We start from the raw sequence: 27,317 nt of genomic DNA, 5'->3' as shown, positions 1-27,317 counted from the left end.
ACAAAGTGCGTGTGCGTGTGGCGCAACAGTGTAACGTGCTTATGCAGTACAGATTCAGCAGAACGAGTCTAAAGCGTCGCATATTAACCCTTTTTTATGGAACTACGTACATTATTGCATCCCCAGGATCGAATTGTATATTTTGTTTAGAAATTACGATATTTTCTATCCGAGTCACAAATCACTGACACTAAATACCGAGAGCCCTGTAATATATGTTGTAGCGTTTGCTTTGTGCTCAAATGGACGAATTAAAATGTAGTTGTGTTTTGTTCATTAATTTCTAATAAATGGTGTAACTTGATGAATAGGCTCAAAAAATATCAATGTCATCGATTTTTGCGCACTAACTTTTATATACTATTAAACAGAGGATGGCCGTGCATATCACTCCTGGGCCATCAGTCGTGCTACGTCTGAATAACTCCACAGCTGCGAGTGTGGTGTGATTTACTACAAATCCACGAGAAGGTGCCGTTGACCAAGAAATAACTTGTGACTTGAAGAAACTTAAGAAATACTGTCATTGAACTGTTCTAATTTTTTACTATTAACGTGTGGATTCATGATAACTTCATAAAATTACAACATTATATGCTATTTTTGCTAGCTTTGAAGTTGTCCAATCTTTCTTAATGATGTCCATCTATTCTTGAAAAGTCCATCCTGAAAAAGGCTATAATCGTATATCTGCAACCAAATCTATTTCTTTCCTCCTTCAGCCGTTGTGGGTTGACAAAACCGCTATTAAATCAACACACAAATGTATTTGTTTATGCAGCTTGCTACAGATACAGTGTGCTAGCTCTGGCCTGTATGCGGCTAGTGATACTATGATTGGCTAGTAACTTACCAACCATGTGACTAGCCAATCATAAAATGCGAAAACTCTGACATAACCAGTCCCTAATTATCCTGTGACTGGAAAAGTTATCTTGAGAGTTTTGAAAGGCGCTTATAAATGAAATGTATTATTATTAGTATTAGTATTATATTATTTATTTGTTTGTAGTATTTTAGTAGTATTATTAGTATTAGTAGTAGTAGTAGGAGTAAGAGTAGTAGTAGAACTAGTACTAGAAGTAGTAGTACTAGTCGTGGTAGTACTAGTTGTAGTAGTAGTAGTAGTAATAGTAGTAGTTGTTGTAGTAGTAGTAGTAGTAGTAGTAGTAATAGTAGTAATGGTAGTAGTAGTAGTAGGAGGAGTAAACTTCTGGGTTGAGTGAACGCTGGCGCGTGTGGCTGACGCTGCTTACTCGCAGAAAAAATATCCTGTGACTGTTTTGAAAGGCGCTTATAAATAAAATGTATTAGTAGTAGTAGTAGTAGTAGTAGTAGTAGTAGTAGTAGTAGTAGTAGTATTGTATGTTTTTGAGGCTGGCACAATTTTGGAAATGCCAGCCAGATATGTTTGCTATTCGATAAAACGCCACTAGAGGTCGCCCTTTGCCCGATCACAAAAGCAACAGGATTGGGCGAACTGTTGTCCACTCCCACTAGTGAGAGTGGAAAGTGGAGGAGTGAGAGAGTTCCCGTGTTTTGACTCAAAGCGAAAAGGTCCTTGGGTCACTATTGGTTCGCTTGACAGTTGACAGTTGACCCTGATCATCGCAGTTAAGGTGGACGTTGTTGTTATGTTTTTTGGGGGACAAAGATACGACGCGGCTCTTGTGGACGAAAGGTGTTCGAAACCAAGGCCGGCGAAGTAGCCATTAGCAGAGTGATTTTTTTTAGCACATTCGAGCATTTTAGCAAGCATTGCTCCTACCCACACTTCGACAACAACAAGACAGTAAGTGTTTGTTTAGGCGGGTCTGATGTTTTTATAAGGCGAACGTTGCTGATACCACGTTCACAAAACGTTGGTGTTATGTTATGTATTTGTTATGTTCGCTTGACTGCTGTGCATGTGCCGTAACACACCTAATACGACAGTACTACTACTGTAATGTATTTGTTATGTTCGGTTGACAGCTGTGCGTGTTTAGTTACACCACTAATACTACTATTACAAAAAAATGTATAGCTAGAATGATGATGGGACACATTTGAAGTTACAACAGCAACATTCCCAACATCGTAATTACTAACGAAAGTACTTTTGTAGTGGACAGTAAAACATTACATCATGTGTGTGCAATAGTTTTTCGATGACGTCACAAACGCGTGGACCAAGGATGGCTCGAGGCAATTTCACCTGGGGAAATAGTTTTCAAATACACAAGAACAGGAATGTTTATTATAAAATGTTAATGACACATTTAAGTTTTAAAACACTACCTAATGGCATTTTTCATTTCACATGTATGCCTGGATGAAATACATAAGGAAAGGGTGTCAGTCATTTTTTGCCGTGGGCCACATTGTAGTTACGGTTTGCTCGTTGCCGTTATGAATTAGGGAAAGCCATTAGAATGCTTAATCCCTCTGCATATTACATATAGAGCGCACAACAAATTAATGAATAACTCGTTTTCAAATTTAAAGTAATACATAACTGTTATTGTGGTTTACATACGACAATTTCACATTTTCGTTCGGAATTTAGCAAGCATCATGGAATTTCACAAGTTTGATTTGCTTTCGCGGGCTGAATAAAACCATCGGGCCTTGACTTTAACACCTGTGACATAAGGAGACAGTAATCCTTGCCTTTATTACATGTCGTCTGGGTTACTGCAATGCTTTTTGTGGTTGTTTTTAAAGTGCTATGTTCAATAGAATTGAGTGATTCACTTACAAGCAAAAAAAAAGAGCGAAAACTGTTCAATTGGGTTTTGTAGTCCGACCGCAGCCTCGTCTAATTGAAAAAAAAAGTGCTCTGTCAGCATTTAATTCCACCTAGAGGGAATTGCAAAACATTTTTGGGTGGGTGTCGATTACTCACTTACTGTTGTTTGTTTCAATTATTCTAGCAACTTTTTTGGAGACTGCCATTTTGCTCAGATTCGCCAAAGACACAACTCCAATGTTATTCAAGGAGCGACTGTGAAAGCCCAAATTTCCAGCGGCAGACTTTAGTGTAGTAAATGTTAAAATGTGTTGTGACTGATAACGAAGACCTAGCGCAGCAAACTGAGGAGGCCCTGATAAGACTTGAGTCCGAAACATGCCTGTATGTTATGTGATAAATGTTTTGGGTGTGTAAACATGGAAACAAAACACAAGGGATGTTTTTCCCATGTTCTCTGAAACATGTGCTCAACTTCCTCATCGAATCATATGTGAAACTTTTGACTCATCACAAGCCCTTCTGTAAAAAAAAAAAACATGCTAACTACTACTACAACTAAATATACCGAAAACATTTTCAGTTATTTAATCATCACCATATTCCAGTACTGTTGTTTGAAGCAGTATCGAATCAAAGTGTGCTTTTATTAGTGGATCAGAAACGCCATGCTGGAAATGTGCATGCGTCTTCTACAAGCTAAGTTTGAAAGTAAACAAGAAGCTGTCGCGTCTCTTGATGATAAAAAAAGATTGCTTCACTTGTGCTGGCACACACGTGCTGCAGAGGAAGCATCAAGCACAGATTCTTCTTCTTTGACGAATACTGTGGCTTCAACGCTGAAAAAAAGTCCACGGCGGGTCCATAATATGACAAAATAAAACATAACAACAACAAAAAGGAAGTGCTCATGAAAAAGCTCTTGCAAATGGCTGCCAACGACGTCGCCATCTTGACTTTAAAATCACAGACTCGTTTTAAATTCATCTCTTTTTTAAATTATTTATACTTTCATCTGTGGTTTTATTGTTCTTGTTTTTGATTGTAAAGTTTCTTGAGTGTTTTGATAGTCGCATTTAACTCATTCACTGCCATTGCCGAATTTATTCGGGAATTAATAAATACTGTATGTAGCGCTTTCACAACAGCAGCAGCTGTAACAAAGCACATCACATAATAGTCAACATAAAGCAAAATAATACACAACAGAAACATAAAAACATGGACAGTTGAAAAGCATGACGTGGAGCGCCATTCCTGTATTTGTTTGGCTTTTCTTGCAGCGCGGGGGGGTGTAGATCAAGCTCCAGTCAGACCCCTGGCAATGTTTTTTTTTCCATTCCACGAGGGGGCAGCATTTGCCTTTTGTCCATGTTAGCACTTTGTTCCAGCTTCAGCTGTTGTTAAAGCATAAATGGAGACATGATTAGCTGGCTATCTAGCTAGCTACTTAGATGGGTATCGATTTGTTATCTATTAGCTATCTGGCTGGCTAACTAGCTACCTGGCTGGCTGGCTATCTATCAGTTATATAGCTCGCTGGCTAGCTGTGTAGATGGCTATCTATAGGCTATCTATTAGCTAGTGAGCTAGCTTTCTAACAATTTGAGTTACTTCTGGGTTGAGTGAGCGCTGGCGCGTGTGGCTGCCGCTGCTCACCCACATAAAAACGTATCCTGTGACTGAAAAGTGACCTTTCGAGTTTTGAAAGGCACTTAGAAATTAAATGTATTATTATTATTATTATTATTATTATTATTATTATTATTAGTATTAGTATTATTATCAATACGTATGTATTGTATTGTATTTTGCACAGCCGCCCCCATTTCAAGCTCAGATAACTCCAGACCCATATAACTTAGAAATTAACATTTTTTTTCTGATAAGAGAAGAGAGTCTAAGGTTTTTCACACTGCGTTGAATATTTATGTCGTCAATATTCCTGCAATGTGAGTGAAAATTACAAAAATCCTGGCACTGTCGGGACACATTTTTGCACATCGTCTGGCAGTGAATGAGTTCAATAAAATGTGTTAGTCTTATTCTTATTAATAATAATAATAATCCATAGATTAAATCCAGGATGCAGGAAATGGCGATGGAATCATGTGCTTTCATTGGAGAACAGCTATCTTTTTTTTTCTTGGTCACACTCGCCTCTTTGTCGTAAAATATAAATTTATCTTTTTTATCACCCGAGCTAATTAAGGTCATGAATTTCGTTTACATCATCAATTTAGCCGTGCAGACTCGTCCTTTGGTGGCTCAGGAGGCTAAAAGAGAAACGAGAACACACATTTTCTTTCTCGCTGCAGATACTAGAACTGATTGTGATTGTTGGCACCGTGTTTGTCATCAAACATTGTATTTACATCTGCATCTATTAAATGCAAATATTAGCATGCTAGAATCTTCAACAATTTTGTTTTCCCCATGTTTGGTCCATTTGCTAGGTGGATGCTGGCGGTGGTACATGGCCTGTTTTCTGGCAAAAAACATGAACCCATCCGCTACCTGCCCCAAAGTACATCGTAACGGTGTCCCACCCGACCGCACGGCACCTTCCGGACCTGAGCCGCAGCAGGATAGCACATGCCTCAGTGTGTACTTGTACTATGTGAGGAAAGGCGATGGAGGAGAGGAGCGTGTACTCACCTACCCGCCTGGAGAGTATGTCGCGGAGGAACTCTGCATCCTTGCGGCCAAAACGTGCGGTGAGACATCAAGAAAAAGTTGCTTCTATTCTATGTTTTGCTTTCCACAATCCCCTTATATCCATCTACAGATTACTGTTATGTTTTTTAAGTTCTTGTTGTTTACTATTTTGCTTTGTGTTGACTATTATGTGAAACGCTTTGTCACAGCTGCAGCTGTTGTGCAAGCGCTATATAAATTAGGATGTATTGTATTGTATCAACTGCAGTATATGGAGATACGCTAATGAGAATACAATACAATACAACTTTATTTATACATTCAAACCTCGGTTTTCGACCATAATCCGTTCCAGAAACTTGTTGGAAAACCGATTTGGTCGAAAACCGAAGCATTTCCCATTATCATATTTTTTTATCGTGATTGAACAATAAAAAGACGCCTGCTCACAATGGAACGCTACACGAGGATAATGCGTCGGTCACTATGAGACGTAAGGAAGAGACATACATACAAACGCTCCCCTACTTATGAACATTCAAGTAACGAACAATGGTGCATACAAACATTTTTCTTGTAACATATGTAGTATTCTCTCCAATTGTACATGTACATATCTTTATAGAACATATATTTTATGAAATGTTTATTTTTCAGTACAAACCAATACAGGTTACTTATACAAGCCTTAAACATACTTATATAAAACAAAGATACTTATAAAAGTCTCAAGCATACATTCCATACAAAATATAGCACTGTAGCAACTTACGAACGAATTCAACTTATGGACAACCGTTCGGAAGGTATCTCATTCGTAAGTTGGGGAGCGTCTGAAGAAGGAAGGGTAGTCGAGTGGTGCATTCGGGTGCGCTCAGTTTTGTCGAGAACCAATTTTCGGTTGTGAACCAAAGCATAAAAAAATAGAATTATTTTGGTCGAAAACCGATTGGGTCGAGAACCAAGACGTTCGAAAACCGACGTTTTCTAAAAAAAAATCCTAAATTAAAAAACAATTCTAAAATGGCAACAATTAACTCAGTCACTGCCATTCACAAGTTTATTCAGGAATTGAAAATATGATGTCGAGCGCTATTCCCGAATTTGTTCGGATTTTGTTTTTTTTCTTGCTTGGGTGCTGATAAAGCGCTGGCCAAAGCCTCTGGCAATGTTTTTTTTCCCTTCCACAAGTGGGTAGCATTTCCCTTTTTTTCCAGCTTCCGCTGTTGTTAAAGCGCTATAAAAACCAATATGTATGTATTGCATTCTTATTTTGGAAAGCCGCCCTCATTTCAAGCTCACATAACTCCAGACCCATATAATTTAGGAAGGAACCCAAAACTCGCCTGTCCGGAGCTCAAGCTGATTGAGAATTGACGAGACATGACAGGAAGTGAGTGTGACTTCAAGACAAAAACAAAATGGAGATACATTGCACAGACATTGAAACGTTGTGTCGTCATAACTGAAGACACGCGGCAGGCAGTGGCCATTCACATTGTAAGTAATAATAATAATATGAATAATAATGCATGGCAGGACTAGTATATAGGTTAACCCCTCAAGTACCTTGACTTCCGTTTGCGGTCCAGCGCACTTCCTCCCAGGCAGCGTTCTCATCGTCAGACTGTTGCCTCACTGTGGCGAGTGTTTCCTGTTCAGAAAATCGTCTCTCTCCGAATAACTTGACTCTATAACAGGGGGTGTGTAAACATTTAGCAAAAAGGGCCAGATTTGGTGTGTTAAAAATGGAGGGAGGTGGCAACCTTGGCAGACATTGTTTATATGTAACAGCTATTAATTTAAATACATTTCAGACAGCCATTTTGTGTTTCACATTTGTTTTATTTTATTTTAATTTCAGCTAAGTGTTTTGGTTCATTTGAAACACGCATATGGAAATTGAATTAACATTGAACATTGGAATTGAATAGTCACTTAGCTTCACTTTTTTTAACACTTTAATGACTTTTTTTGTAACAATTGAACAAAGTGTTATTTTGTTAAATCATTCACTGCCAGACATCTACAAAAATGTGTCCACTCCAGTGCCAGGGTTCTTGTTATTTACCCTTGAATTCCAGGACCCACAGAATATTTAATATTAGCTCTACATCAACATTTATCGTATTTTTGATGGCTTCGCGACATTAAAAAAGGTTGAAAATTGGTTGAAATTTTGTTTGCTTTTCAAATCATAACTGGAAAACCCTTCATTTCAGGTATCGCGCCGCTGTATTTCAATTTGTTCAGCCTGATGAGGGAAAGCGACCAAGTATGGTTCCCAGCTAATCACGTCTTCAAACTGCACCAGAAGGCCAGCGAGCGCCTGCATTTCAGAATCAGGTGGAAAATTACTACATTAATGAGTGTTCATTGTTGAGCATGCTTTTAAAGGACAACCGACGTCTCCGGACAAGTTACGTCCATAATTTGTAAAATGGCTTCAAATGACTTCTATTGAGCGTATTTTACAAAGATTCCACCGCATATAGCTATATTTTAAATTTTAAGACTTGCGCTGAATATTCCGGAAGTCTTGTTTTTGAGTTGGTGACGAGTCCTCACCCAATGTCACTGAAGGAGCCCCTGACCAAAAAAAAGGACACATTGTAGCAGTCCTTCCATCACATCAATGTATTTTGCTGTACTTTGGTCTGAAAACGTTATGTAGGAGCAAAAAGAGGCAGAAGAGGGCGACAAAGCTCCATGTAAGGAATTAATCACCCTGTAGAAACGGGCTGATTAATTCCTTACACGGCTTTGTCGCCATTTTCTGCCTTTTTTGGGTACGACATTTCCCACCCCTGATGCCTCAAAATGACACGGAATAAATTATTTAATCGATTGCAAACATGAATACTTTCTTCTTCAGAACTATTTGAATCATATTCATCACTGGATGAGTAACAAGAAAGCATATTCTCCAAATCTGAAGCCATTGTTTTGATTCTCGAGCAAGGCAAGACGTCTTGCGGTGACATCACGAACATGGGGGCGGGACCTTCTGAAACTGGCCACTTCCGGTTTCAAATTGAAGTACTTTTTAGACACTTTAAGTCATTTTTATTGGCGTTTTGCATTTGACTAAAAATATCAGCCTGCGTGTTTTGGGTACTTTAGATGCTATAAAACGTTTTTCTGATGTCAGTTAGGAAACAAAAACGTGACGTCGGTTGTCCTTTAAGTGGTGAATGACCTTCCCCCCCACCACCCTCTTTGAATAGGTACTACTTTCCTGGCTGGTATAACAACGGCAGTTCCTCATACGCTCACCGCTGTGGAATTAACAAAGGGACGGAAAGCCCTGTGATGGATGAGTGTGTCATGGCATATCAATTTTTCCAGGTTAGTTTTAAGGACAAATGTCACAGCGAGTTCTCCTTTTTCAATCCGAGCTCCCAAAACAGCCAAGAGGAACGGCAACTGTGGTTACGAACAAGCGGACGTGACAAAATTACATCATCTCGGTTCTACTCTACATGTGATTAGAGTTAGCCGACCATTCTGCCATTTTTTTTACCCTCTTGAAGTTGCATGCAGCGAGTAACATTGTTAATAATGGTTAGCGACGCAAATCGGGGAACACAGTTATGTCATTGTTTTTCTTTGTCTGCGTGATGAGCCCCACGTTTGTTACAGTGTGACGCAACTCGCTGTTGCTCGCATTACAAACAGAATATAAAGTCAGCAAACAAGCAAATCATGGGCTTGTGCGTGTCCTGCTTCACCCCCCTTTTTTGGGAAAATGTGACACTGTGGTTCAAACCTCAAGGTTGGAAGGATGCTAATTTGTTACACTGTGTTACACTGCGCCAGCCGTCTCTGTGAGCCTGACCGCAAAAAAACATTTTAACATACACCACAAAAATAAATAAATAACTACATAAATAAATACAAAAATACTAACTTGCCACACAAGCGTACAGTGTTCCTTCTTCAATGAAGGATGACAGTCATGGATTTTAGCAAAACAGGTCGACTCAAGTGTAACTTCTGTACTGTACCACTCTTTAAACGCTTACATTTACGATTTGTGGGCAAAATATTGCAATTGAATACCGACTACACAACGCAATTTAACTCAGTTGGCCTGATTAAAAAGTGACAAGCCAATCCCGTGTTATTTATTTATTTATTTATTTATTTATTTATGTATTTATTTATTTATTTATTTATTTAATTTCATAGTTATTTCTTTATGTGTTTGTGTATTCTTTTATTTGTCTATTTATTTATTCATTTATGTATTTCTGTATTTATTTAAATTGATTTATTCATGTGTTTATTTGTGTATTCATTTATGTATTTATTTTTATTTCTTTCTTTATTTTTATATTTATTTCTTTGTGTTTATTTGTGTATTTATTTGTCTATTGATTTATTTGTCATTTATTTATGTATTTATTAATTGCTTTATTTATGTGTTTATTTGTGTATTCATTTATTTATCTCTTCATTTGTCTATTTATTTATATTTCTTTGTTGATTTATTTATGTGTTTATTTGTGTATTTATGTATTTGTCTATTGATTGATTCATTTATTTTTATCCATTTATTTTGTATTTATTTATTTACTTATTTATCATTTTTTATTCATTTACGTGCCTCTTTATTTATCTGTTTATTTATTTATTTGTTTGTTTGTTTGTTTGTTTGTTTGTTTATTCATTGATTCACTGATTCATTCATTCTTAATAAATAAATGACACCATAGGAGTCTGTGTGGAGTTGGCCCACCTCCCCATAACTAATGTCTACTCATTCTTTGGAGATCTAATTGGTTGCCGCCGATTAAACCGAGCCCGTGATCGCATTCCTTTTTGCTACAAATACATGACTAAGCAACAAAATCTCATCATGAATAGATTATTATTTTCATATGTACTTGTATTGATTTCCAAAGTGGATCTCTTTGGTGTTTTCCTCGCCAGTGGCGCAGTGACTTCCTGAACAGTAAGATTGTCATCCCGATGAGTCACGAAGCCCAGGAGGAGTGTCTGGGTTTAGCGGTACTCGACATGATGCGTCTGGCGAAAGAGAGCGGTCAGTCACCTGTAAGCATCTACAACGACACCAGGTTGTGTTTTTAGTTCCTTTGTTGACATGTCAAATGCACTTCAAGTGTCTAAAAAAAACATATTTCTGATTCAGCTACAAATCCTTCCTACCGAGCTGCATGCGAAATCGCATCCAGGAGTACAACATCCTGACTCGGAAGCGAATCCGCTTCCGGTTCAAGCGGTTCATCCAGCAGTTCACAGAGTTAAAGGCCACATTGTGTAAACTTCGCCTCAAGTATCTGATGAGCTTGGAGATGCTGCTCCCGTCGCTCTACTCGGAGCGCTTCCATGTCACGGACCTGTCTGCGCATGATGTTAGCATCGTCGTCATGGGCAACAAGGGCATCCAGTGGTCAAAAGGGAAAACGGAGGGAGCAGAGGAGGTAAGGGAGACGAAAAGAAGATGAATGGGGTTTGTGTTGCCATGGCGATTTATAATATCTGCATAATCTCAAATCAGTCGCCGTCTGTCATACGGCGGGGCACCAAATAGGGATTTAGGAGATGTTCATTATGATCAATTTGCCAAGAATTACAGACATCGCCGGCATGATGTGTGGTTTAGGAGCTGCAGACGTACTGTGATTTCCAAGAGGTGATAGACATCAGCATCAAGCAGGCCAATAAGGAAGGCTCAGTGGAGAGTCGTATAGTGACTCTCACAAGACAAGACCACCAGATCCTGGTATAGTACACACTTCTTGTCCATTTTATGACACATTTGGAAAAGTCCCAAAACCCCATGAACTCATTCACTGCCAGACGATGTGCAGAAATGTGTCCACTCCAATGCCTGGTTTTTTGTCATTGTCACTCGAATTCCAGGACCTACAGATTATTGCGTTTGAGGACTACATAAACATTCAATTCAGTGTTAGAAGCATTAGAATCTCTTCTTTTTCAATCAGAAAAAAAATAGTTAATTCCTAAATTATATGGGTCTGGGGTTATCTGAGCTTGAAATGGGCGACTGTACAAAATACAATACATAAATATTAATTTATACAGTGCTTTAACAACAGCTGAAGCTGTCAACAAAGCACTAACATGGACAAAAGGCAAATTCTGCCCCTTCGTGGAAGAGAAAAAAACATTTCCAGAGGACTGACCAGCACTTTATCGGCACCCCCTGCAAGAAAAACAAAAACCCGAACAAATTCGGTAATGGCAGTGAATGAGTTAAATTAAAAGTCTGCTCGTTCAAGTCTTCAAGAAACTAATACAGTTGCGAAAACAATGCGTTTGACAATGTTTCTTTGTTTGCCCAATGGCCGAGCATATTTCCAGTCCGGATTAAATCTAATTGGCTGGTATCAGGCATCGTCATCATTATCTCAAGGGCGAGCTAATCTTTTGTATCGGTCGGGGGAGTGAATTTGAGGTACTATGAATAGAATGACTCCAGATGGGCATCTAAAATTGAGCACCCATGATTTTAAAAATAGATATAATCATTCTGATATACTGTGATTGGCTGGCAACAAAGGGTGTCCCTCGCCTACTGCCCAAAGACAGCTGGGATAGGGTTCAGCACCCCCTTTAAACATTGGGAAGATAAAGCGGTTCGGAAGATGAACAAACGAACCAATGAATGAATGAACTAACCAACGTATGAACCAACCAATGAATGAATGAACCAATGAACGAACCAAAGAACGAACCAACCAATGAATTGAACGAACCAAAGAACAAACCTACGAAGGAACCAACCAATGAACCAACCAACGAATGAACAAACCAATGAATGAAAGAACCAACAAACGAACCAAAGAATCAACAACGAACTAACCAAATAATGAACCAACCAACGAACCAACCAATGAATGAACGACCCAAAGAACGAACCAAAGAACAAACCTATGAATGAACCAACCAACGAATGAACGAACCAATGAATGAAAGAACCAACAAATGGGCCAAAGAATCAACAACGAACGAACCAATGAATGAAAGAACCAACAAACGAACCAAAGAATGAACGAACGAACGAACCAAATAACAAACCTACGAATGAACCAACCAATGAACCAACCAACGACTGAACTAACCAATAAATGAAAGAACCAACAAATGGACCAAAGAATCAACAACAAACGAACCACAGAATGTACCAACCAACGAACCAACCAATGAATGAACGAACCAACGAACGAACCAAAGAACAAACCTACGAATGAACCAACGAAACAACCAACGAATGAATGAACCAATGAATGAAAGAACCAACGAACGAACCAAAGAACAAACCTACAAACGAACCAACCAACGAATGAATGAACCAATGAATGAAAGACCCAACAAACGAACCAAAGAATTAACAACGAATGAACCAACTAACGAACCAACCAATGAACGAACCAAAGAATAAACCTACGAATGAACCAACCAACAAACAGACCAACCAACGAATCAATAAATGAATGAATGAATTCTGATATCTGTCCATCCATTTTCCAGACCGCTTCATCCTCGTTTAGGTAATGGGGGGTGCTGAATCCCATGCCAGCCGTCTTCAGGCACCCCAAATTGGTTGCCAGCCAATCGCAGTAAATTCTGCTATATTTTTTTGTCAATTTAGGAGCTGGAGTTTCATTCTCTCTCGGAGGCGTTGTCATTTGTATCCTTAGTGGACGGATATTACCGATTGGTTGCGGACGCCCATCATTACCTCTGCAAAGAAGTAGCCCCCCCAAGGCTTCTGGAAGGCATTCAGAGTCACTGTCACGGTCCTGTGTCGTAAGTAATCCGCCCGTCCGCACGCTCTGCTAAATATTTTACGCACTACCATAACGTAACGTCTGGTCACAGGATGGAATTTACCATCGCAAAGCTACGTCGCTCCGGCAACCGCCAAGGTCTGTACATGCTGCGCCGTAGCCCCAGAGACTACGACAAATTATTTATGTCCTTTGTGGTTGGGGTAAGCGTCATGCGGACTTTGATCGATTGTCAGTTTTCGGAAGATGTCATATGACGGCCATTTTGTTCTTCTGTAGTATGATGCCATGATGGACTACAAGCACTGTCAGATTGTGAGAGGCGAGTCGGGAGATTACGTTCTGAATGGGGCCAAGAGAAGCTTCGAGACTCTTGGGGAACTTCTCAACTGCTACCAAAAGGAGGCGCTTCGAACAGACGGATACACATTCCAGCTAACCAGATGCTGCCCGCCTAGCCCAAAACGTCAGTGGAGAAAAATGTTTCAAAAATCTCACGAGTGATTCAAATTTGTCATTTAAGAACGTCTTGCATGAAATTAAGTTATGACTGTCGCATTCTTGACATTTTTGAGGCTAGCTAACCTAACGCGTGTGCTCCTGTTTCTCCAGACAAATCCAATCTGCTGGTGTGTCGAAATAACCAAGGGTCAGACGTTATTTTGTCTCCCTCGCTTCAAAAAAGCATCGGCCAGATGGTTTTCCACAAGATTCGAAAAGAAGATCTTGTTATCGTAAGACGAACCTCATCAAATATAAAAAAAAAAAAAAAACACACCTCATTTTGTGAATTTTTTATGTGGTTGTATCGCTTCACATTTTAGAGCGAGAGTCTTGGCCAGGGTACGTTCACCAAGCTGTTCTCTGGCGTGAGGAAGGAGCTCGGAGACTACGGAGAGGTTCATCAAATCGACGTGGTGATCAAAATCTTGGACAAGGCTCATCGTAGTTATTCAGAGGTCAGATTAATTTGTTTAACTCATTCACTGCCATTCCAGAATTTATTTGGGACTTGAAAAGCATGACTTGGATCGCTATTCCCGAATTTGTTCGGGTTTTGTTTTTTTCTTGCAAAAGGTGCTGACAAAGCGCTGGTCAGACCTATGGCAATGTTTTTCCCCCCGCAGGGGAGCAGCATTTGGCTTTTGTACAGCCACCACCCCCATTTCTAGCTCATATAACTCCAGACTCATAATTTAGGAATTAACTCTTTTTTTCTAATGAAAGAAGACAGTCTAAGGTTTCTTACACTGCTTTGCATGTTTATGTAGTCCGAAAACTCAATATTTTGTGGGTCCTGCGATTGGAGTGAAAATGACAAAAACCCTGGCACTGGAGTGGATACATTATTGCACATCTTCTGGCCATTGTCAAATTTATTCGGGAATTGTAAAGCATGACGTAGAGCACCATTCCCGAATTTGTTCAGGTTTTGGTTTTTCTTGCGGAGGGTGCTGCTAAAGCGCTGGTCAGACCTCTGGCAATGTTTTTCCCTTTCACCATGGGGCAGAATTTGTCTTTTTTCCATGATAGCGCTTTGTTATAGCTTCAGCTGTTGTTCAAGCGCTAGATAGATCAAGATGTATGTATTGTATTTTGTACAGCTCCCCCATTTCAAAATCACGTAAGTCCAGACCCATATAATTTAGGAATTAACTATTTTTTTTATGAAAGAAGAAAGTCAGGTTTCTTATGCTGCATTGAATTTTTATGTTGTCCTAAAACTCAATATTCTGTGGGTCCTGAAATTTGAGTGAAAATGACAAAAACCCTGGCACTGGAGTGGACACATATTTGCACATCGTCTGGCAGTGAATGAGTTAATTTGCTGATTATAGGAGCTGCAGTCCGTCCTGTTGTCACATTTTTTATTCGTGCCTCTCAGTCATTTTTTGAAGCGGCCAGCATGATGAGCCAGCTGTCCCACAAGCACTTGCTCCTCAACTATGGCGTGTGCGTTTGTGGAGATGAAAGTAAGTTAAATTCACACAAAAGTCCACATTTCTCTGACTTTCATGTAAAAAAAATGGTGCTTTGCTCATCTTCATTTCAGACATTATGGTCCAGGAATACGGTAAATTTGGCTCTCTCGACACATATTTAAAAAAGAACAAAAGTAGCATCAACATCACATGGAAACTGGAGGTCGCCAAACAGCTAGCCTGGGCTATGCATTACCTGGTAAGACAATCACAGAGCGCTATTCCCTGTGCTGTTCACCTTTGAGGAGAACGCAGCGTTTGTCTTTTTGCTCTCTCAGGAAGACAAGAATGTTGTCCACGGGAACGTTTGCGCCAAGAACGTTTTGGTCATCCGAAAGGAGGATCGCAAAACGGGCAGTCTGCCTTTTATCAAGCTCAGCGATCCCGGCATTGGCATCAATGTGCTGCCCAAAGAAGGTCTTAAAATCATAATTCGACACTCAAATGTAGCAAATGGACAACCAGCATTTTTTTTCTTTTTTGGACTCATAGTTTTGGTGGAACGTATCCCTTGGGTACCGCCCGAGTGCATTGAAAACCAGCAAAATCTGAGTTTGGCCACGGATAAGTGGGGTTTCGGCACCACCCTGTGGGAGGTCTGCAGCGGCGGAGATAAACCACTTGGCAACCTCGACTGCTGCAAGGTGACAAACGCCTTGATTCACTTTCGAGGGCCAATGTAACTGTTTACCAAATAATTTCTACTTTTGCAAACGTGGCAACCTGCATCCCCCTATTTTATGTAATGGACTCTTCCACTAGTTTGGAATTACATTGCATATCAGTGTATTGTAGTATCTATTTGCTATCTATTAGTTATCTAGATGGATATACTAGCTAGATAGCTAATATCTAGCTAGATAGCTAGTATTCAGCTAGATAGATAGCTATCTTAGCTAGATAGCTATCTATCTAGCTGGTTATATATTAGCTAGCTATCGATTCGCGATTATAATTTAGAAATTAACTAGCTGGTTATCTATCTGGCTATCTAGCTAGCTAGATGTTTGCTATCTATTAGCTATCTAGCTAACTGGCTGGCTATCTAGTTAGCTATCTACAGCTGTATTAGCTATCGATTAGCGATCTAGCTAGCTGGCTATCTACGTAGCTATCTATTAGCTAGCTTGCTAGCTTTCTATTTGAGTTACTTCCGGGTTGAGTGGCTGCCGCTGCTCATCCACAGAAAAACGTATCCTGTGACTGTAAAGTGACCTTGAAAGTTTTGAAAGGCGCTTATAAATGAATGTATTCTTCTTCTTAGTATTATTATTATTAGTAGTAGTAGTAGAAGTACTAGTAGTATTATTATTATTATCATTATTATTATTATTATTATATATTAATATTTTGATTATGATTATTATTAGTGGTAGTATTTTTATTATTATTAGTAGTAGTAGTAGTTGTATTATTATTATTATTATTATTATTATTATTATTATTATTATTAAATGTTGCCCCCTCAGCCTCGTGTTGAGACTCTTTTGTGAGAAAAGAGCGATTTCAATAAATGTGACTTGACTTGGTTTGTGCTATCTGCAGAAAATCATGTTCTACGAGGACCGCCACCAGCTGCCGGCTCCAAAATGGACCGAGCTGGCCAATTTGATTAACAGCTGTATGGACTATGAGCCGTCACACCGACCTTCCTTCAGAGCGGTCATTAGAGACCTGAACAGTCTCTTTACCCCAGGTAGCAACTAGCTACTACTACCGGGACATAACAAATATGTCATTTTTGGTTGAAAACCAAATGGGATGAGAACCGAGACGTTCGAAAACCGAGGTTTGACTGTAATAACTTATACACAGCATCGCCTTATAAATTTTCTTGGGTGCGAATGGACTGACATTTTTGCCATTTGGTCGCATTTCGTCTTCGCATTCATTTTGTTTGTGTTGAAAGTGTCACCATTTTTCATCTTTTTGTCCAGACTACGAGCTGCTGGTCGAGAGTGACATAGTGCCGGCCAAGACGCGAGGCTTCGGCATTCCGTGGGCCTCCGAGTGCCAAGAGCCCGCCCAGTTTGAGGAGCGTCACCTCATTTTTCTCAAACAACTGGGCAAAGTAAGATGGAGCTTAACGCAAAACATCCCCCACATGACATCAATTTCTAACCCTTGTGTCCTCATAGGGGAATTTCGGCAGCGTGGAAATGTGTCGCTACGACCCCCTGCAGGACAGCACGGGGGAGGTGGTGGCAGTCAAGAAACTCCAACACAGCACGGCGGAGCATATCCGGGATTTTGAGCGCGAGATCGAAATCCTCAAGTCTCTCCATCACGAGAACATTGTTAAATATAAAGGCGTGTGCTACAGCGCAGGTATGGATGTGTGAGGACCAATTCGAATTGATGTAATGGGTGAGGATGATAACAAAGAGGAAAAAAGAAAGTAGAAAAGGAAAAAAAGGGGGGGAATGAGGCGTAGTTAATGAACTCATTCACTGCCATTCACAATTTTTTTTCAGGAATTGAAAGTATGACGTCGAGCGCCATTCCCAAATTTGTTTGGGTGCAGATAAAGTGCTGGCCGTGGCCTCCGACAATGTTTTTCCCTTCCACAAGGGGGGGGGGGGCATTTCCCTTTTATAATAATAATAATAATAATAATAATAATGATGATAATGATGATACATTTCATTTGTAAGCGCCTTTCAAAGCTCTCAAGGTCACTTTACAGTCACTGGATCAGTTTTTCTGTGCGTGAGCAGCAGCAGCCACATGCACTAGCGTTCACTCAACCTGGAATAACTCCAATAAATAAAAAGCTAGCTATCTAGCTATTAGATAGCCAACAGATAGCCAGCTAGCTAGCTAGCCAATAGATAGCTAATAGATAGATACCCAGCTAACCAGCCAGCTAGCTAGCTAGCCAATAGATAGATAATAGATACCCAGCTAACCAGCCAGCTAGCTAATAGGTAGCTAGCTAGCTGGATAGATAGACAACAGATTCCAAAAAGGGCGGGCGGCTTTGATTTGCAACTTTATCGATAGCTGGCTACATTCACAAAAAGGCGAGGGTGTTGCATCTTTTGTCCATACGTCTGTGTAAGCTCTCAGTCGTACAGGAGTGGTCCATCGATGAGAAGGTTTCTTCAGCCGTCATCTGTACAAAAGTGAAGGTTTCGGACGTTTCGCCTCCTATCCAAGAGGCTTCGTCAGCGAACTAAAGTCTGACTGGTCGTATCGGCCCCATTTATATATCCCTAATGTCCAGACCTGGTGGCGCCGGACACAGCTATGATAGGTCCCTACTCTCAGGTTGGGGGGGGGGCGTGGGACCCCCCCCCTGTGGCCCCACTGATTGTTCCTACATTCCTGACTAACGATTGGCCTATTACACCCACTCCCCCCGGTATCACCTCATCAGCATAACGACCCTCATCAGCATTGCGAAAGTTGCCTAACCTGTTTTGCCTGAGCAGGCTATTGTATGAACGATCCAAATTGAACCTCACACCACCAGACCGGTTTAATGAAGGATTTTGTTGTTTTATAAGAATCGCCTCTTTCACCCCCCTTTCAAACCATCTATGTTCTTTCGCTAAGATTTTAACCTCATTGTCGTCAAATGAGTGGTTGCTAGCTTTTAGGTGCAAATGTACTGCCGATTGAGGCCCACTAGTATTATCCCTGCGATGTTGATAAAGTCTTTTTTTGAGAATTTGTTGAGTCTCCCCAATGTACTGCTCTTTACAATTTTCATTCTTACAATGTATGGAATAAACTACATTACTTTGTTTTTCATTTGGTAGCCTATCTTTTGGATGCACTAATTTTTGCCTTAACGTGTTTATCGGTTTGAAATAAGTAGGAATTTTATGTTGCCAAAGGACTCTTTGTAATTTTTCAGAAACTCCTGCAATGTACGGTACTGCTACTCCTCTCCTTTTAGAATCTTGAGAATTATTGGTTTCGTTCGCTATTCTTTCTTTCTGACATTTGTTGAATGACCACTGAGGGTACCCACAGTTAGTGAGTGCTCTCCTGATATGTTTTGCCTCCTTTTCTCTACCTTCAGTGCTAGTTGGTATTAGTTTAGCCCTATGCTGGAGGGTTCTGATAACTCCTAGTTTATGTTGTAAAGGGTGGTTAGAGTCAAAAAGTAAGTATTGGTCAGTGTGCGTAGCCTTCCTAAAGACTTCTGTTTTTAGCGCTCTGTCCTCTTTTATAATTACTTTACAATCCAAGAAGGCTAGTTGGTTCTCTTGAATGTCCTCACGAGTAAATTTAATGTTGAAGTCTACAGAGTTGAGATGATCTGTGAAGGATTGAATTTCTTGTTTCTTAATTATGACAAAAGTATCGTCCACATATCTAAACCAGTGTCTAGGTTTTGTCCCTGGGAAGGATGTGAGGGCCTGTTTCTCCATCTCTTCCATGTAAAGATTAGCCACTATGGGTGAAACTGGTGAGCCCATAGCACAACCATGGATTTGTTTATAAAATTTTTCCCGAAATTGAAAATACGTAGTATTAAGGCAGATTTCTAATAATTGGCAGATGTGATCCGGTTTCAGTTTGGTTCTTTCATGCAGAGAAACATCCGCCAGCAGCCTCGTCCTCACCACTGAGACTGCTGCTGGGGTTGGGACAGATGTAAAGAGAGAAGTCACATCGTATGATGCCAAAGTTTCTGAAAAGTTTCTGAAAAATTACAAAGAGTCCTTTGGCAACATAAAATTCCTACTTATTTCAAACCGATAAACACGTTAAGGCAAAAATTAGTGCATCCAAAAGATAGGCTACCAAATGAAAAACAAAGTAATGTAGTTTATTCCATACATTGTAAGAATGAAAATTGTAAAGAGCAGTACATTGGGGAGACTCAACAAATTCTCAAAAAAGACTTTATCAACATCGCAGGGATAATACTAGTGGGCCTCAATCGGCAGTACATTTGCACCTAAAAGCTAGCAACCACTCATTTGACGACAATGAGGTTAAAATCTTAGCGAAAGAACATAGATGGTTTGAAAGGGGGGTGAAAGAGGCGATTCTTATAAAACAACAAAATCCTTCATTAAACCGGTCTGGTGGTGTGAGGTTCAATTTGGATCGTTCATACAATAGCCTGCTCAGGCAAAACAGGTTAGGCAACTTTCGCAATGCTGATGAGGGTCGTTATGCTGATGAGGTGATACCGGGGGGAGTGGGTGTAATAGGCCAATCGTTAGTCAGGAATGTAGGAACAATCAGTGGGGCCACAGGGGGGGGGTCCCACGCCCCCCCCCCAACCTGAGAGTAGGGACCTATCATAGCTGTGTCCGGCGCCACCAGGTCTGGACATTAGGGATATATAAATGGGGCCGATACGACCAGTCAGACTTTAGTTCGCTGACGAAGCCTCTTGGATAGGAGGCGAAACGTCCGAAACCTTCACTTTTGTACAGATGACGGCTGAAGAAACCTTCTCATCGATCTTTTGTCCATGTTAGCGCTTTGTTACAGCGTCAGCTGTAACAAAGTGCGATTATAAATCAATATGTATGTATTGTATTTTGTACAGATGCCCCCATTTCAAGATCAGATAACTCCAGATTCATAAAACTCATTTTTTTCTGATGAAAGAAGAGAGTCTGATGCTGAATTGAATGTTTATGTTGTTCTAAAACACAATATTCTGTGGGTCCTGGAATTCAAGTGACAATGACAAAAACCCTGGCACTGGAGTGGACACATTTTATGGCAGTGAATGAGTTAAGGCATATTTATTTTTATCCGTCTTAATATGTCATTTGAATGCTTCCTCTTGTAGGACGGAAGAACCTACGCCTGATTATGGAATATCTTCCCTATGGCAGTTTGAGGGATTATCTACTGAAAAACAAAGTCCACTTTGATTTCAAGAAGCTGCTTCTTTATGCGCTACAGATCTGCAAGGTAACAACTGCTACAACGCTACAACACATGACAAAGTGTCGAAATCAACATACATATGGTCAACTCTGTCTCAATTTAATCCCTCAACAGACATTGAAATCTTTTCCGTAAAAACCCAGTATGCAAATTTTAATATGCTCAGTTCCACACCCTCACATGTGAAGATCACAAAAATAATAATGAAACAATAAATAAATAAATAAATAAAACAACTAAATTAGTTAATAAATAAATAAACAAAGAAACAAAGAAATACATAAAAATAAATAAATAAATGTATTTATTTTAATTCGTATAAACAGATCGATAGATACAGAAATAAATAACTAAATAGCTACACAGATAAATAGGTCGATAGCTGGATATATAAATAATATAACACAAATAAATAAATAATAATGACATAATAGATAAATAAAGAAATGAAACAATAATTAGTTAAGAAATAAGTAAATAAGTAAGTAGGTAAGTAAGTAAGTAAATAAATAAGTATGTAAATAAATACATAAGTAAATACATAAGAAAATAAGTAAATAAGTAAGTAAATAAATAAGTAAATACATAAATAAACAAGTAAATAAGTAAGTAAGTAAATAAGTAAGTAAGTCTGTAAGTCAATACATTAATACATAAATACGTAAATAACTAAATAAATAAGTAAATAAATACATAAATAAATAAAAGCACACACACACCCTTACATGTGACGATCACAAAAATTAAGCATTAAAGAAAAGGCTTCAAATATGACTAAGAAGAAAGAAATTGGGATCAACTGGGACGTAACAACATGGAGGATGAATTCACATGTAAGATGGTCGTTGTAGGGGATGGACTACTTGGCCTCGAGGCGTTACATCCACAGAGATTTGGCCACCAGAAATATTTTGGTGGAGAGCGACATGAGGGTGAAAATCGGCGATTTTGGTTTGACCAAAGTGCTCCCCCAGGACAAAGAATATTACACAGTGAGGGAACCAGGGGAAAGTCCCATTTTTTGGTAAGTGTTTCATAAAGATGTTTAATTCACCCTGTAACCCCATAATTTCCATGTCCATAATTTGTAAAATGGCTTTAAATGACTTCTACTGAACGTATTTTACAAAGATTCCACCGCATATAGCTATATTTTAAGTTTTAAGACTCACACTGAATATTCCGGAAGTCTTGTTTTTGAGTCGGTGACGAGTCCTCACCCTACGTCACTGAAGGAACACCCCTGACCGAAAAAAGGACACATTGTAGCAGTCCTTCCATCACGTCAATGCATTTTGCTGTACTTATTTGGTCTGGAAACGTCATGTTGCACCAAAAACAGCCAGAAGAGGGCGTCCAAGGTCCATATAAGGAATTTATCAGCCTGTGGAAACTTGCTCATTAATTCCTCACACAGAGCTTGGTCGCCATTTTCTGCCTCTTTTTGGGTGAGACATTTCCCCCCAATGTTGCCTCAAAATGGCACGGAATAAATTCTTTAATCGATTGCAAACATGTATGCTTTCCTCTTCAGAACTATTTGAATCATATTCATAACTGGATGTGTAACAAGAAAGCATTTTCTCCGAATCTGAAGCCATTGTTTTGATTCTCGAGCAAGGCAAGACGTCTTGCGGTGACACCACGAACATGGGGGCGGGACCTTCTGAAACTGGCCACTTCCGGTTTCAAATTGAAGTACTTTTTAGACACTTTAAGTCATATTTGTTGGTGTTTTGCATTTGACTAAAAATATCATACTACGTGTTTTGGGTATTTTAGATGCTATAAAACATTTTTCTGATGTCAGTTAAGAAACAAAAAAGTGACGTTGGTTGTCCTTTAAGAAACCTTTTTTTTCCTGCAGGTATTCACCAGAGTCACTTACAGAAAGCAAATTTTCAGTGGCTTCAGACATTTGGAGTTTTGGTGTGGTCCTCTATGAACTCTTTACCTACTGTGATAAAAGCTACAGTCCACCCGCGGTAACTTCTCACACTACTTATCCCACAAACTATGAATGAAGTTCCGCCATGATGTCTCTAGTTGTGACATCTTTTTGTATTATTATTTTTTGTTATTACAGGTGTTTATGGAGCAAATGGGAAATGACAAGCAAGGGCAGATGATCGTTTATCATTTGATCGACCTGCTGAAGCAAGGCTATCGCTTACCTGTTCCTGAAACTTGCCCAAAAGAGGTGAGCATACTTAATTTATTTATTTATGTAACTATTCAGCCATCTATTTATGTATTTAGTTGTTTATATATTTATCTCTATGTATTTGTTTATTAACTAATTAATTTTTTGTTTTTTTTTGTTTTATTTATTTTTTATGTCATTATTTATTTCTTTATTTATTTGTTATATTATCTATCTATCTATCTATCTATCTATCTATCTATCTATCTATCTATCTATCTATCTATCTATCTATCTATCTATCTATCTATCTATTTATCTGTTTAGAATCAGAATCAGAATCATCTTTATTGCCAAGTATGTAGAACACACAAGGAATTTGTTTCCGGGAGAACACGCTGCACTAGTATCGTTGTCAAAAAAAAAAATGCTAAGTGGCACTATACAGTTCCATTTTAGCTATATAGTTATCCATTTATTTATCTTTCTATTTATTAATCAATTTATTTGTATGTATTTATTTGTTTATTAACTAATTTGTTTGTTTGACTTATTTATTGTTTCATTATTATTTATTTCTTTATTTATTTGCGTTATATTATTTATCTGTATGTATTTATTCATCTATCTATTGCTAAATATTTTTAATGTATTTATTTGTTTATTTATTTCTTAACTATTTATCTTTCTATTTATACATCTATTTATTTATTTGTATGTATTTATTTGTTTATTAACTAATTTATTTGTTTGTTTGTTTTATTTATTCATTGTTTCATGGTTATTTCTTTATTTATTTGTGTTATATCATTTAAATTTATGAATTTGTCTCGCAACCTATTCTGTTTAACTATTTAGTTATCAATTCATTGACATGTCTATATATACACACACACACACACATACATATATATATATATATATATATATATATATATATATATATATATATATATATATACACACACACACATATATATACGTGTATATTCAATATATATATACACACACACACACACACACACACACACGCACACATATACACACACACACACACACACACACACACATATATATATATATATATATATATATATATATATATATATATATATATATATATATATATATATATATATATATATATATATATATATATATATATATATATATATATATATATATATATATATATATATATACACACACACACATATACAACCTAAAACTGTTTGTCATACAACGACTGTGATTGTGACTTTACAACGGTGGCGTTACAAACTGGTGCCGGACGTGATGGATGGATGTATCCTCCAGCCTCGATTACAAATCAGCGTTGCGTCGTTGCCGTAGAGAAACAACCAAAATCAATTTTTAAACCGATAACACCCTGTTCATGGTTCAAATTCCGGAACTATCTCAGTTTATTGAGTTCAAGCCTGTGAAACCAAAACGGTAGTGGTGTATGAATCCTCTCACGCACCCTGTAACTTGATAACATGATAACATGATGTCCACTATATTAATCACTATCTCCAAAAGGATTAATATGAGCACAACATCTCCATGACTAAGACTAATATTATTTTCTTGACATTTGCTAATTCACACCGCCGTTGATAAGAATGTAATGACTGTGCTTTATTAAACAAACTGTGTCATCTTGATAAAAAAGAAAAACTATTGTTTTGTTTTAAAAAAAGCTCATGACTTTGGGTTATGTCATCTTCCCAAACGTGTCCGGATCTCACGCGACATAAAATATCATGATTTAAAGGCCAACCGACACCATTTTTTTGTTTCCGAACTGACATCAGAAAAACATTTTATCGCATCTAAAATACCCAAAACACACAGGCTGATATTTTTAGTCAAATGCAAAAAAAAAAAACAATAAAAATGAGTTGAAGTGTCCCAAAACTACTTCAAATTGACCTCTGAGATGCCGAGTTTCAGAAGGTCCCGCCCCCGTGTTTGTGACATCACACCAGGATGTCTTTGTCTTGCCCTAGAATCAAAACATTGTCTTCAGATTCGGATAAGATGCTTCCTTGTTACTCATTCAGTTATGAATATGATTCAAATAGTTCTGAAGAGGAAAGCATACATGTTTGCAATCGATTAAAGAAGTAATTCCGTGTTTTTTTTGAGGCATCTGGATGAAATGTAACATCCCAGAAAATGCACAAGATGGCGCCCAAGCTCCGTTGGAAATGGACTGATTTGTCTGCTGGGAATTTGTGTCAACTAGTATCAAATAGTAGTCTTGGTGCAACACACAACGATTCACCATCACGTTATTTATCTGTTTTCCTTCTAATTTTGCCATCAACACGGATCATCACGAAGTTTTCAGACCAAACAAAGTACCCAAAATGCATTGTGTGCCGCTTTCTCGGTCAGGGGCGTTCCTGACATGACGTCACGTCAGGAACCAACTCAAAAACAAGACTTCTTGAATAGTCAGGGCAAGTCTTAAAACGTAAAATCTAGCTATATGCGGTGGAATCTTTGTAAAAAAAACACTCAGTAGAAGTCATTTGAAGTGATTTTACAAATTATGAACTCAACTTGTCCGGAGGCGTCGGATGTCTTTTAACGCTGATATCGAGCGCAACTATCAGTGTGTAATTTTATTGTATTTTTTTGAAACGCTTTCACTTTGTCAGATGCACCAGATGATGACCGAGTGCTGGAGCGGCGAACCGGGACAAAGGCCTACTTTCCAAATGTTGATGCACAGCGTGGAAATGGCACGAGACAACCTGGACACGTGAGTCGCAGTCATGGGCTAAGTCTCACCTTTTTGTTGCATTCATGCAAACAAACAAGTCCGATCACGCCACGCCGAGCGCCTCTTTGATGCAACGTAATGTGAGGACTTTAGAAACACTACACGTGACTCCGAGGAACATTCCCGATTGCCTTTGAATATTGCTTTTTTTTTTAAACGTGTTATTTTATATACATTTTTTTGCCGCAACTCTTTTTTTTTTATACATTTTGATATTATATGCATGTCGCCTTTTTTTCGTATTTCCACCACTTGGGCTTAAACATGAGTTACCAACAACGTGTATAGTGATACCTCGGTTTACGAACCCCATGGCTTACGAACTTTTTGGTTCACGAACATTACATTTCATTTAATTTCCAGTTAAAACTGGGCATCCGAACTTTTTTCGGGATACACACGGAGCTGCCTCAATGAGTGATGTGTCGTTCGCGAACGAGCCCATTCTTCTAACAACAAAATGGCAGCTGACTGTTTTTGTCCTCTATTCCCCACCCCCAGTCTTCAACTAAAGCCACGTGATTGCTCAAGAACGTAGCAGTGAGGGGAAGTGGTTTAAACATTAAAGAGACAGGCAGACGACAGTGAGAGTTTCAACTTTGATAAGAAAGGCAGAGTGTAGACTGCAAGGTTAAAATATCCCATCAATCAGGCCCCACAAACAACCCGCACAAGGCATCTGTACACTTGATGCAAAAAGCTATCAACCCAGCTAAACAGAACACAATTGATGAGGAACAAGGTAAAATTATCACAGAAAAAGTACCTACAAGGGATCATTCCTCAAGATGGTGAAAGAAGAAGGTTGCGTTCCTCATCAAGTGTTTCATGACGATGAAACGGGCCACTCCATTCTATCAAGCCATCAACGACCATCACAAAGGTAAATAAAACAACTTTATTATACAGTACAGTTTATTTCTTTGATTATAATACCATAGCACATTTATTATACATAAAATAAGGTATAGTTTGTGTAGTTTTAAGGCTTATAAAATTCGATAATTATGTTTTATGGGGACCTGTGAACAGATTATTCTTATTTTAATAGTTTCCTCTGAGAAATTAATGTTTGGGATACACAGTCTTTGCCTTACACTGTCTGGGAACCAATTAAGTTCATAAGCCAAGGTATCACTGTATATTGTATCACTGTGTATTGCCCTTTTTTGTATTTCCACCACCTGGGCTTAATCATGAGTTACCAACATGTAGTTGCAAACAGTCATATTGCTGTCTGTTGAATATAGTATACATTTTGAAGGTGTTTACATTGAAAGGCGCTTATAAATGAAATGTATTATTAAAATGAAAAAAAAATGCGTAGAGGCATTTCACAGACTCCTCATCTTAAATGTAC

At 38.6% G+C, this 27,317-nt stretch overlaps 1 protein-coding gene across 1 annotated transcript; it reads left to right on the top strand.

Moving 5' to 3' along the window:
• The first annotated feature begins 1,513 nt into the window (after positions 1-1,513).
• jak2a (Janus kinase 2a) lies at positions 1,514-27,281 on the top strand. Its single transcript, XM_089021072.1, has 24 exons — positions 1,514-1,792; positions 5,188-5,448; positions 7,612-7,735; positions 8,617-8,737; positions 10,325-10,470; positions 10,545-10,836; positions 11,019-11,138; positions 13,032-13,189; positions 13,262-13,373; positions 13,450-13,636; positions 13,783-13,904; positions 13,995-14,129; positions 15,056-15,143; positions 15,224-15,351; positions 15,431-15,569; positions 15,645-15,796; positions 16,698-16,848; positions 17,090-17,223; positions 17,291-17,480; positions 20,920-21,044; positions 21,872-22,044; positions 22,888-23,005; positions 23,107-23,220; positions 25,833-27,281. The coding sequence occupies exons 2-24, from the start codon at positions 5,208-5,210 to the stop codon at positions 25,938-25,940; spliced, it is 3,378 nt and encodes a 1,125-aa protein (XP_088877198.1). The 5' UTR covers positions 1,514-1,792; positions 5,188-5,207; the 3' UTR covers positions 25,941-27,281.
• The last annotated feature ends 36 nt before the right edge of the window (positions 27,282-27,317 follow it).

The sequence above is a fragment of the Hippocampus bargibanti genome, linkage group LG18 (assembly GCF_051943395.1).
Source record: "Hippocampus bargibanti isolate YZ-2025 linkage group LG18, ASM5194339v1, whole genome shotgun sequence".
NCBI classification, from domain to species: domain Eukaryota; kingdom Metazoa; phylum Chordata; class Actinopteri; order Syngnathiformes; family Syngnathidae; genus Hippocampus; species Hippocampus bargibanti.
This window is presented reverse-complemented; position numbering and strand designations above follow the sequence as displayed.